The sequence below is a fragment of the Vipera berus genome (genome assembly GCF_964194415.1).
Source record: "Vipera berus genome assembly, chromosome: Z".
NCBI classification, from domain to species: Eukaryota; Metazoa; Chordata; class Lepidosauria; order Squamata; family Viperidae; genus Vipera; species Vipera berus.
The window spans coordinates 108,719,624-108,732,298 of record NC_138205.1 but is presented as its reverse complement, the minus strand read 5'-3'; the positions used below and the strand labels follow the sequence as shown (position 1 = coordinate 108,732,298).

Below are 12,675 nucleotides of genomic sequence, written 5' to 3'. Positions count from 1 at the left end.
TTTTGTTTTTTTGGAACTTGTTTGCTGTCAATATGTCTGTCAGGGTGTGTAGTTCTGTTTGTATATGTGTTTTATCTGCAAGGCGTCTGGTTCTTGTTATTAGTGTTTTGGCTACTGAATTTATTTGTGCTGGGTGATGATGTGATTGCGCATTGAGGTAACGGTTGGTGTGCGTTTTCTTTCGGTAGACTGTGTGTCCTAGGGTGCCGTTTTGTTTTTTGTATATAAGTACATCCAGGAAAGGTAACTGGTTGTTTGTTTCAATCTCCATGGTGAATTTTATTTTGGGATGTAGGCTGTTCAGGTGTGTTAGGAAGTTTTCTAGCTCCTTTCTTCCGTGGGGCCAGATCACGAAGGTGTCATCCACATATCTGAGCCACAGTTTTGGTTTGTTTGTAGTCTTTTCCAGAGCGTTAGTTTCAAATTCTTCCATGAAAAGGTTGGCGATAACTGGTGATAGAGGGGATCCCATTGGTGCGCCTTCTATTTGTTTGTATCTCTGGCCTCTGTGTATGAAGTATGTGTTTGATAAGCAGTGTTCTGCTAGTTCTATAATATGGTTTGGTGGTTGGTATTTGCTTCTTATTGTTGATAGAGCTTCTTGGACTGGCACCTGGGTGAATAGTGATACCACATCGAAGCTGACTAGCAAGTCTTTTTGGTCTATCTGTAGATTTTTCACTAATTCTATAAAGTGGTATGAGTTTTGGACATATGAAGCTGCCATTTCTGCTTGAGGTTGTAGTTGTTTTGCTAGGTATTTAGCTAAGTTTTGTAGTGGTGAGCCTATAGAACTTACTATGGGTCTTAGTGGGATTCCATCTTTGTGTATTTTGGGGAGGCCATATAGTTTTGGGCATCTGGATGACTTCTCCCTGGGAATGATTGTTTGTTGGATTTCTTGGCTTATAGAAGTTGATTTTATCTTTTTCTTGGTGGTCTTTTCTAGATAGGTTGTGGGATCTGTATATATAGGTTTGTATGTAGTTTCTTTGAGTAAGTTGGACAGTTTCTCTTCATAGTCTGATGTGTCCATTACCACTGTAGCATTGCCTTTATCTGCTGGTAGTATGATTATGCTGTTGTCTTTTCTTAGGTTTTGCAATGCTACTTGTTCTTCTTTTGTTAGGTTGCTTTTGGGTGGTTTGCTTGTGCATAGGATGTGGGTGACTTCATGTCTGACTTGGTCTGCTTCATCTGCATTGAGTTTAGTTAAGCTGGTTTCAACTCCACATATGATGGTTTCTGTGGGAATTTTCTTTGGTGCAACAGCGAAGTTGAAACCTTTTGCTAGGACGTTTGTTTCTGCTGTTGTTAGTCTTCTGTGGGAGATGTTATGCACTACTTGTTGTAGATGTTGTTGTGATGTGGTTGTTTGGTTGTTGTAGTTCTCTAATTGTTTGAGTTTCTTTGAATGTCTGTTGTTTTTATAGATGGTCTCTGTTTCTGCTCTCCAAACCGCCAGTTGTTTCACTTTGTCCCATAGTATCGGGTGAATAATGTTGCTGAGTTTGAGATGTAATGTTAGTAGGTCCTTGTTTGTTTGGTCTAATTGAAATCTTTTATTGTGGAGTTCATTTCTTAGTAATGCCATTTCTGTTCTTCTTAGAATGCGTTTGGTTGAAGTGGTATTGATGTGGAATTTCAATTTGAAACAATTTGGTCTTATATTTTGGTCTCGACATTGGCATAGGAAAGGTATGTCACTTAGTATTCTTGCTCTTCGTACTTCTGACTTTTCGTAAGTCCTGGTTAGTTGGTAGATGTCCTCCCCGTAGAGGTATGATATTTGTTTTCGTAGATTCTCGCGGGTGTCTGTATGTGTAGATCTAGAGTCTCGGGTTTCTTCCCGCGTTCCTTTCATCTTCAGAAAGTTGTGGCGACGTTTCGACGAAATCCCATCCGTCATCATCAGGCCGGAGTGTTCCTCCTGCTGCTTCCAGGAGCAATGCGTGGTCTGGCTGTTCCTTTCCTTCCAACTGCCGGTGGGGCTGTGTTCTGACTGAGTGGAGGCGTGGCTGCTTTCTGATTGGGTGGGGGTGTCCTCCGATTGGGTGGAGGCGTGGTTGTCTTCTGATTGAGTGGAGGCGTGGCTGTCTTCTGATTGGGTGGATGCGTGGTTGTCTTCTGATTGGTTGGAGGCGTGGCTGTCTTCTGATTGGGTGGGGTGTGTTCTGAATGGGTGGGGTTTTTTGTTGTGTTGTAATATCCTGAGTGTTGTGATTTGGTGTCCTGAGGAGTGGGCTGTGTAGTGGCCTCCAGAGCTTTGGTTTGGCTCCGAGTTCGAGGACCTGCTATGTATCTCTGGTATGGGTCAGTCAGGTTCGTGTGTGCGTTCTTCTGCTTGGGTGATGGCACTTTTGCTTGACTTGTTCTGTCTTCTGTGTGGGAGAGTTTTTGTTCTGGGTGTGGATGAGTCTTGCTGGGGCTGGTGGCATTTGGGGTTGTTTGTTGGTTTTTTAAATCCTTGTTTGCTGAAATTCGTTTCTCTATCAATGCTGGTTTCCAAATGTCATGTAGGCGGGAGGTGTCGTCTCGCTTGTTCATACTGTCTGGGTGTTTTTCTATTTCAATGGCTTCTCTGATTATTCTGCTATTGAGATGTTCTATTTTGGCGATTGTTTTTGTACCTTCAAAATTGATGTTGTGTCCCGTAGTGTTTATGTGTTGTACTAGTGAAGATGTGTGATCTTTCTTCTGTACTGAGTTCTTATGTTCTTCTACACGTACCTCTATTCTTCTGTTAGTCTGTCCGATGTATGTTGCTGGACAGGAGGCGCATGGGATTTGGTATATGCCCTGGTTTTCCAGTTCTATTTTGTCTTTGGGATTTCTCAGGATGGTTGATATCTTTCTGTCAGTGTTAAATGCGGTTTTGATGTTATGTTTGCGTAGTACTTTACTGATTTTGTCGGTTGTTCCTTTTATGTAGGGCAAGATGGCTCGTCCGTTGTTCTGTTCTTCTTCTTGGATGTTTTTCTGTTTCGGAGTCCCCTGCTGAATCATATTGGTGATTTTGTTTTTTTGGAACTTGTTTGCTGTCAATATGTCTGTCAGGGTGTGTAGTTCTGTTTGTATATGTGTTTTATCTGCAAGGCGTCTGGTTCTTGTTATTAGTGTTTTGGCTACTGAATTTATTTGTGCTGGGTGATGATGTGATTGCGCATTGAGGTAACGGTTGGTGTGCGTTTTCTTTCGGTAGACTGTGTGTCCTAGGGTGCCGTTTTGTTTTTTGTATATAAGTACATCCAGGAAAGGTAACTGGTTGTTTGTTTCAATCTCCATGGTGAATTTTATTTTGGGATGTAGGCTGTTCAGGTGTGTTAGGAAGTTTTCTAGCTCCTTTCTTCCGTGGGGCCAGATCACGAAGGTGTCATCCACATATCTGAGCCACAGTTTTGGTTTGTTTGTAGTCTTTTCCAGAGCGTTAGTTTCAAATTCTTCCATGAAAAGGTTGGCGATAACTGGTGATAGAGGGGATCCCATTGGTGCGCCTTCTATTTGTTTGTATCTCTGGCCTCTGTGTATGAAGTATGTGTTTGATAAGCAGTGTTCTGCTAGTTCTATAATATGGTTTGGTGGTTGGTATTTGCTTCTTATTGTTGATAGAGCTTCTTGGACTGGCACCTGGGTGAATAGTGATACCACATCGAAGCTGACTAGCAAGTCTTTTTGGTCTATCTGTAGATTTTTCACTAATTCTATAAAGTGGTATGAGTTTTGGACATATGAAGCTGCCATTTCTGCTTGAGGTTGTAGTTGTTTTGCTAGGTATTTAGCTAAGTTTTGTAGTGGTGAGCCTATAGAACTTACTATGGGTCTTAGTGGGATTCCATCTTTGTGTATTTTGGGGAGGCCATATAGTTTTGGGCATCTGGATGACTTCTCCCTGGGAATGATTGTTTGTTGGATTTCTTGGCTTATAGAAGTTGATTTTATCTTTTTCTTGGTGGTCTTTTCTAGATAGGTTGTGGGATCTGTATATATAGGTTTGTATGTAGTTTCTTTGAGTAAGTTGGACAGTTTCTCTTCATAGTCTGATGTGTCCATTACCACTGTAGCATTGCCTTTATCTGCTGGTAGTATGATTATGCTGTTGTCTTTTCTTAGGTTTTGCAATGCTACTTGTTCTTCTTTTGTTAGGTTGCTTTTGGGTGGTTTGCTTGTGCATAGGATGTGGGTGACTTCATGTCTGACTTGGTCTGCTTCATCTGCATTGAGTTTAGTTAAGCTGGTTTCAACTCCACATATGATGGTTTCTGTGGGAATTTTCTTTGGTGCAACAGCGAAGTTGAAACCTTTTGCTAGGACGTTTGTTTCTGCTGTTGTTAGTCTTCTGTGGGAGATGTTATGCACTACTTGTTGTAGATGTTGTTGTGATGTGGTTGTTTGGTTGTTGTAGTTCTCTAATTGTTTGAGTTTCTTTGAATGTCTGTTGTTTTTATAGATGGTCTCTGTTTCTGCTCTCCAAACCGCCAGTTGTTTCACTTTGTCCCATAGTATCGGGTGAATAATGTTGCTGAGTTTGAGATGTAATGTTAGTAGGTCCTTGTTTGTTTGGTCTAATTGAAATCTTTTATTGTGGAGTTCATTTCTTAGTAATGCCATTTCTGTTCTTCTTAGAATGCGTTTGGTTGAAGTGGTATTGATGTGGAATTTCAATTTGAAACAATTTGGTCTTATATTTTGGTCTCGACATTGGCATAGGAAAGGTATGTCACTTAGTATTCTTGCTCTTCGTACTTCTGACTTTTCGTAAGTCCTGGTTAGTTGGTAGATGTCCTCCCCGTAGAGGTATGATATTTGTTTTCGTAGATTCTCGCGGGTGTCTGTATGTGTAGATCTAGAGTCTCGGGTTTCTTCCCGCGTTCCTTTCATCTTCAGAAAGTTGTGGCGACGTTTCGACGAAATCCCATCCGTCATCATCAGGCCGGAGTGTTCCTCCTGCTGCTTCCAGGAGCAATGCGTGGTCTGGCTGTTCCTTTCCTTCCAACTGCCGGTGGGGCTGTGTTCTGACTGAGTGGAGGCGTGGCTGCTTTCTGATTGGGTGGGGGTGTCCTCCGATTGGGTGGAGGCGTGGTTGTCTTCTGATTGAGTGGAGGCGTGGCTGTCTTCTGATTGGGTGGATGCGTGGTTGTCTTCTGATTGGTTGGAGGCGTGGCTGTCTTCTGATTGGGTGGGGTGTGTTCTGAATGGGTGGGGTTTTTTGTTGTGTTGTAATATCCTGAGTGTTGTGATTTGGTGTCCTGAGGAGTGGGCTGTGTAGTGGCCTCCAGAGCTTTGGTTTGGCTCCGAGTTCGAGGACCTGCTATGTATCTCTGGTATGGGTCAGTCAGGTTCGTGTGTGCGTTCTTCTGCTTGGGTGATGGCACTTTTGCTTGACTTGTTCTGTCTTCTGTGTGGGAGAGTTTTTGTTCTGGGTGTGGATGAGTCTTGCTGGGGCTGGTGGCATTTGGGGTTGTTTGTTGGTTTTTTAAATCCTTGTTTGCTGAAATTCGTTTCTCTATCAATGCTGGTTTCCAAATGTCATGTAGGCGGGAGGTGTCGTCTCGCTTGTTCATACTGTCTGGGTGTTTTTCTATTTCAATGGCTTCTCTGATTATTCTGCTATTGAGATGTTCTATTTTGGCGATTGTTTTTGTACCTTCAAAATTGATGTTGTGTCCCGTAGTGTTTATGTGTTGTACTAGTGAAGATGTGTGATCTTTCTTCTGTACTGAGTTCTTATGTTCTTCTACACGTACCTCTATTCTTCTGTTAGTCTGTCCGATGTATGTTGCTGGACAGGAGGCGCATGGGATTTGGTATATGCCCTGGTTTTCCAGTTTTCCACCCAAGCAGAAGAACGCACACACGAACCTGACTGACCCATACCAGAGATACATAGCAGGTCCTCGAACTCGGAGCCAAACCAAAGCTCTGGAGGCCACTACACAGCCCACTCCTCAGGACACCAAATCACAACACTCAGGATATTACAACACAACAAAAAACCCCACCCATTCAGAACACACCCCACCCAATCAGAAGACAGCCACGCCTCCAACCAATCAGAAGACAACCACGCATCCACCCAATCAGAAGACAGCCACGCCTCCACTCAATCAGAAGACAACCACGCCTCCACCCAATCGGAGGACACCCCCACCCAATCAGAAAGCAGCCACGCCTCCACTCAGTCAGAACACAGCCCCACCGGCAGTTGGAAGGAAAGGAACAGCCAGACCACGCATTGCTCCTGGAAGCAGCAGGAGGAACACTCCGGCCTGATGATGACGGATGGGATTTCGTCGAAACGTCGCCACAACTTTCTGAAGATGAAAGGAACGCGGGAAGAAACCCGAGACTCTAGATCTACACATACAGACACCCGCGAGAATCTACGAAAACATATATATATATATATATATATATAAAGAAACTTGCTAATTTCAGCCAGTTACACTCTCTTAGCCTACCTTATCTCACAAAATTATGGGGAGGAGGGAATTGAAGGAGGTAGATTTGCTATATCATATTAAAGTCCTGTAGGAAAGAAGGGATATAAATAAAATAAATATTCTATTAGAATTCAATTGCAGAATGATAAAGGTTACTTTTTTCAGTCTATGTTTTGCATTGTGGTGCCAGGTAGGATGAATAATTAATAATAATGATAATAATAATAATAATAATAATAATAATAATAATAATAATAATAATAACAACAACAACAACAACAACAACAACAACAATAATAATAATAATAATAATAATAATAATAATAATAATAATAATAATAATAATAATAATGATGATGTTGGAAGGGACCTTGGAGGTCATCTAGCCCAACCCCCTGCTCAGGCAGGAAACCCTATACCATTTCAGACAAATGGCAGTCTAGTCTCTTCTTAAAAACTTCCAGTGAAGGCAAGTTGTTCTACTGGTTAATTGTTCTAACTGTCAGGAAGTTTCTCCTTAGTTCTAGGTTGCTTCTCTCCTTGATTAGTTCCCACTTCTACTCCTAATAATTCCCAAAAAATTTAAAAAATGAATTAAACAATTTCAGATGATGACATCGCAAAAATCAATGGCTATCCCGCTGCAGCTCTTCAGAAGATCACAACCCTAGGTTCTGCTTCCCATCCCTTCAAATTGTTCCCATCCATGCTCTAGACCAGGCATGTCAAAATTGTAACATCATGTGATATCGCATGACGTATTGCGACTTTTCCCCCATTGCCGGCATTGGGGTGGGCGTGGTATCGTCATGACGCATCCGGCCCACAGGCCAGCAGTTTGACATGCCTGCTCTAGGCCATTGTTTTTCAAACTTGACAACTTTAAAATGTGTGGACCAACTCTCAAAATTCCCCAGTCAGCTTGGTGACTGGGGAATTATGGAAGTTGGTCCACACATCTTAAAGTTACAAGTTTGAAAAGCTTCACACTAGGTCACACATGATGTATTAGCAACTTGTGCACTAAAATGTCCCAAATAGACATACAAAATAAAAATAAAAAGCATTCTTAAATCTCATGACATTTTAAGATTTCCACCGATCATTGCAGGGATGTTAGAAGCTCTGTATTAGTAAGCATGTTTTAATACCATAGGGTTGATTTCATGCAGCACATTCAGCCAAAAGCAAAAAAACTTTTTTATGGCTTAATGTGATGTGAGTTTTGCTATTGTGATTTGTAAGTTACAGTTTATGGATTAGTGTTCTGAATTAAGCCCATTAGGTTTATTCAACAAATCAAGGTTCAACCAAATAATGATTTATAAATCAATTGATAGTATTGACCATGAGGTTCCTTGCATTATGGGGGTGAGAATACATTCCCTAAAATATCAATGTTTTGTTCAGTTTTTCTTTTCTTGCTATTGAATGTAGGGTGTATTTGCGGAAGAAATAGGCCGATGCTTCTTATTCATTGATTTGCTACTTATTTTCAAATGAAATGTTGTACCACCTATACTGATGCTACCCTTGATGACAACTTTACTATTGATTCTAAGTTATAAAGTCAAATGTGTTCTGTTGTTGCTCTGCAGAAGTTTGAAACTGTGGTTGGTGAAAGAGGAGCTCAGCTAAGTGGAGGACAGAAGCAACGTATAGCGATTGCCCGGGCTCTTGTGCGAAACCCAAAAATTTTGTTACTGGATGAAGCTACATCAGCTTTGGATACAGAAAGTGAAGCTATCGTACAGGCAGCTTTGGATAAGGTTTTTAAAAATGAAACTGAACCTAACGTATTAAAGGAAAGGGCAGTGGGGGGAAGCTGGTAAAAGATCTGACTATCAACAGTGAGTTGCTGGATTTCATTTGCCCGATGCGATCTTCCCTTTAGTCTCCTATGCCTCTTTGAAACCTTCTGCTGAGAATTAGCAATATTCAGTAGAAACTAAAGTTGGGCTGCAGAGAGATAGTGTGAAGATCAGGTGCCCATGACTTTTAGTTCTCATTATAGCCCAATTTCACTGATACCTCCTTTAAAGGTACTTAAAAGAAACTATGACTTGTTTGGAAATTACATCAATAGTACTTATTGAATTTGAAGAAGTATTTGTCCAAATCAATGGGGAATGCTGCCTGAACACAATGGAAGTATTAAATTTACAGATTTGCACAGCACCATACTGGGGAAAAACATTTCAAGAATTGAATGGCTGATATGTTGTTGTTTTTTCCCCAAAAGCTGGGGACTAAAAAGGTTTAGCACATTATCTGGAGGTGGGAGATTTAGAACAGGTCAAAGTCTTTGTTGGCAGCAAATTTTAGGCACAGATTAACAGAAGATCTCCTCAAGTCAAGTTCAGTTTGTAGTGACTTCATGGACACATTCATGCAGATTTTTTTATATATATAAAAAAACAGAAAAGTGATTTGGCATTTTTTCCTGGATTAATCTATAGCCCAGATATGTATCCAGGTACTAATGAAATCTACCCTTGATTAGCTTCCCAATGTCATATGTTAACTGAATTATTATACCTTCACAGGATAATGACACAGATTTTGACAAGAAAGAAATGAAAAGTTAATAAAACTATGAAGATAGCTAACTATAAATTCTTTTTTGCCATTTTTTTTCATTGCCATCACCCCTGAAATATAGCCAAGGAAACTTTCATAAAAAATAGATTCCACCCAAAGAGGTAGATTACCTGCTTGAATACAGTCTAAGAGATTTGGATTTAGTTTTATGCCCTAAAATCCTTCTCTCTGAGTATCTTGAACAAATCATTCACTTTTCTGCTTAGTGCAAATGTTTATTCATTTTGTTAAATATATAGCCATTGCTTTAACAATTTGCAAAAGGTTAAAGGGAAAAAGGCATGAAGGCTTCAGTCTAATTATATTAAATATGAAAATAAAGCAAATAAACATCTGACAGCTTTAATTGAATCTGGATATGTCTTTCAGGCAAGAGAAGGCCGTACAACAATTATAGTAGCTCATCGTTTGTCTACAGTCCGAAATGCAGATGTTATAGTTGCTTTTGAAGATGGGGTCATTAGAGAGCAAGGAACCCATTACGAGCTTATGCAAAAGAAAGGAATTTATTTCAAACTTGTCAATATGCAGGTAGGCATCAATTTCTTCATATTGTTTTTCTTTTCCTTTCTTTCATTTGAAAATTTAACCCCTCTGCAGTGTACACTATCAATATTTCCTGTCTAAATCTTTTTGCCTGCCATGTCTCCATAATTATGCCTTCATTTTGTAACCAACTCAAGGATGAAACTCTTTTAAGATTTAGGTTGGGAGGCAGCTGAAACATGGGTAAAATCCGATACTGTTATATTAGAAGCAAAACCAACTGACCAGAAGAGGGTAGGATCAGAATGGTATTTATTGGCATTGTTTTATTAGTCTCCCTCCATTTTGCCATAGCTTCCTTAAAAAGCTGGATATACATTAGCAACACTGAGCCAGGAGTCTGCCAGATTATGCAGTTTACTAGACTCAGTCAAGCTCTATAAATCTTGGTATAAGGTTGGACCAATAAAACAGAAGAACAATGTAATATTGAAAAGAATAACAGTGAAATAGTTATGGAACCCTTCTCATTGCCTCTAAAACAGAGGATGGAGGAATTCAAAAGCAGGTCAGAGCTAATATAATTAAGTCTGGATAATGAGGCAGGAATTTTTGGGTCCATTTATTTTTCTTCTGGATCAAGGATGAATGGCTACCTCTTTAATTCAGTGATAGGGAAAGTTTCAAATAATGTTTATCAGAAGCAAACTGTAAAAAGTCCTGAGTGCCTTTTCTAGGGCTCAAGCACTCCATTATAATTTTGTTTGTTTTTCCTGAAAGAGTGGGCTCCCTTTGAAACATACGTAATCCAGGGCTGAATCCACCCACCATTTTCATTTACAAAAAAATATTATAGGTTCCACATAGGATTTCAAACAGCAATTGATCAATCAGGCAAAAGTTTGATGTTGCTGGCTTCCTACTGTGATGGTAGTTCTATTTTACAGCCAGGGTCCTTCTGTAGTCTCAAGAAAGTCTCCCCAGAAATACAGGATATATTATTCACAGATAGCAGAATAAAATGAGACAGAACTTATTACAAGTAAATGAGAGGGCGGGACAGAGAGGGGAGGGATAATTAATGTTTTACAGTATCATCATCCATTACTGCATTTCTGAGAATAAAGCAAACATAAATACAATTAACTATATATAAATCTAGTGACCCATTCCATATTTTATATTGTCAGTGATCATTCCTACCTCTATCACAAAAGTCAGATATGATCACAAATAGCATTAATGCATTTCAACTGGACTCTATATCCCGAGCATTATTTGGAGATCTGAAATCTTTTTTATCACATCAACAAACACATGTTTGTTCAGGCAGTTTCCACTGAGGTTGAAGACTCAGAAGACTTAGCAGCAGAAGAATCCCATCTGAAAAACAACCCAGAAGAGATAAGCAAAGATGCTTTTTCAAACAAGCTGAGGAGACGTTCTACTCGCAGCAGTATTAAAAAGTCAGAAATGGAGGAAAAAAACCTTGAGGTCCAGACAGTTCAGCCTGTAAGTCTTTTGGGATTAGAGATTTGCATCTCGGGGACAAGTTATTAATTGTATTTTGTTTCTACAGCTGGGATCTGCAACAAATTGTTCTACTAAAGAACATTCCTATTAATGTTCCAGTTAGTCAACAGAACAAGTAGTTGAGGTACTCTGCCTGGTTTTCCCATCAAACCATTGGTCTTCCCATATGGCCATTCCAAATAAGCATGCTTAGCTTATCAGCATCGTTCATGGATATATTTTTTTCTTTTTACAATTTTTGATGCATTTCTTGTAGACATTGTGCATGGTGTTGCTGCTTTGTCTGTCCCGTACTGTGACAGGGGACAGGGCCTCAATGCAGGGCTAAGAGTATAGTCTTATCCCAGCCAAACAGGGAGTTTTACTTTCATTTTTAGCCAAACATATGCATGTCAGTGATGCATGCCACACAAAATGACCTAAAGAATAGTATGAGGCCTGCAGGCTGCAAGTTTGTCTTCAAGAAATTCTGGTGGCACTGACAAAAGACTGTTAGGCACATACAAACCTTTGAAATTTGGGAGGTAGGAATCAGCGCTATAATATTAATTTTTAAAAATTGTATCTATGTGTCTGACAGCACATATGCACTTGCTTACATATGTATATGCATGTATAGAAACCAGAGAACAATATGCTGGATTACGTTTCATCTCTTTTCATATTCTAGGATGAAAATATTCCCAAAGTTTCATTTTTTAAGATTATGAAGTTAAATCTATCCGAATGGCCTTTCTTTTTAGTGGGAACATTTGCTGCTGTGATCAATGGAGCATTGCAGCCTGCATTTGCAATAATATTCTCAGAAGTCATAGGTGTGAGTATTTCATATATTTAACAATTTTTTTATAATATTCCCATGTCATCATATGATAGGTTCTGCTTTCAATATTCATTCCTACCCCATGATTTCAATCAGTAAAAATTTCAATCTTTAAAAATATGGGATAATTCTTGAGAGAAAGTGCCTAAAATTGAATTAATAGCTTTATAAAATGCATATAGCCTGCTGGCTAATATAAAATATATGTCCCAGTGGTTTACTCATAAAGTCTCCCTCAAATTGAGCTTGACTTTTGGCAATTATAGCACTAGCACTTAGAGTTATATTCCATTTACAGAGTCAGCATCTTGCCCCTAGAAATCTGGGTACTCTTTTTACTGACCTTGAAAGGATGGAAGGCTGACTCAATCTTGAATCAATGAGAATCGAACTGCCGAACTTCTGGCAGCTGGCAGTCAGCTGAAGTAGCCTGCAGTACTACATTCTAACCACTCCGCCACCACGGCTCCTATGTGACTAGATCTATAAAATGTTCTTGGCATCAAGCTACAGAAGTAACTTGCCATTGTCCTCCTTCAAGATCTTTCCCTGTAAAAACTGGATTTCCTATTGGCCTCTCATGCAAGTACTAAATCAGTCCAATCCTGCTTAGCCCTTTTTGTAATTAAGATTAGCAAGCAGTTGCCAGTGGCAAACCTTTGTTCTACAAAGCCATCTGTAGAGAAAGAATTTCATTGTTTCTTCAGGAGAGCTTCTAAATACAATGGACATAAGCCAATGTCACAGGATTACTAAGAATAAATTGTATGTGGTTTATATTTCAATTTTCAA

At 39.7% G+C, this 12,675-nt stretch overlaps 1 protein-coding gene across 1 annotated transcript in view; it reads left to right on the top strand.

The window, feature by feature from the left end:
* ABCB1 (ATP binding cassette subfamily B member 1) overlaps window positions 1–12,675 on the top strand; it is a 56,746-nt gene that overhangs the window by 25,487 nt on the left and 18,584 nt on the right. The window contains exons 13-16 of the mRNA XM_081345582.1: window positions 8,039–8,209; window positions 9,411–9,572; window positions 10,857–11,039; window positions 11,731–11,877. Coding sequence (XP_081201708.1) covers window positions 8,039–8,209; window positions 9,411–9,572; window positions 10,857–11,039; window positions 11,731–11,877 — 663 coding nt within the window. The remainder of the gene's footprint in view (window positions 1–8,038; window positions 8,210–9,410; window positions 9,573–10,856; window positions 11,040–11,730; window positions 11,878–12,675) is intronic.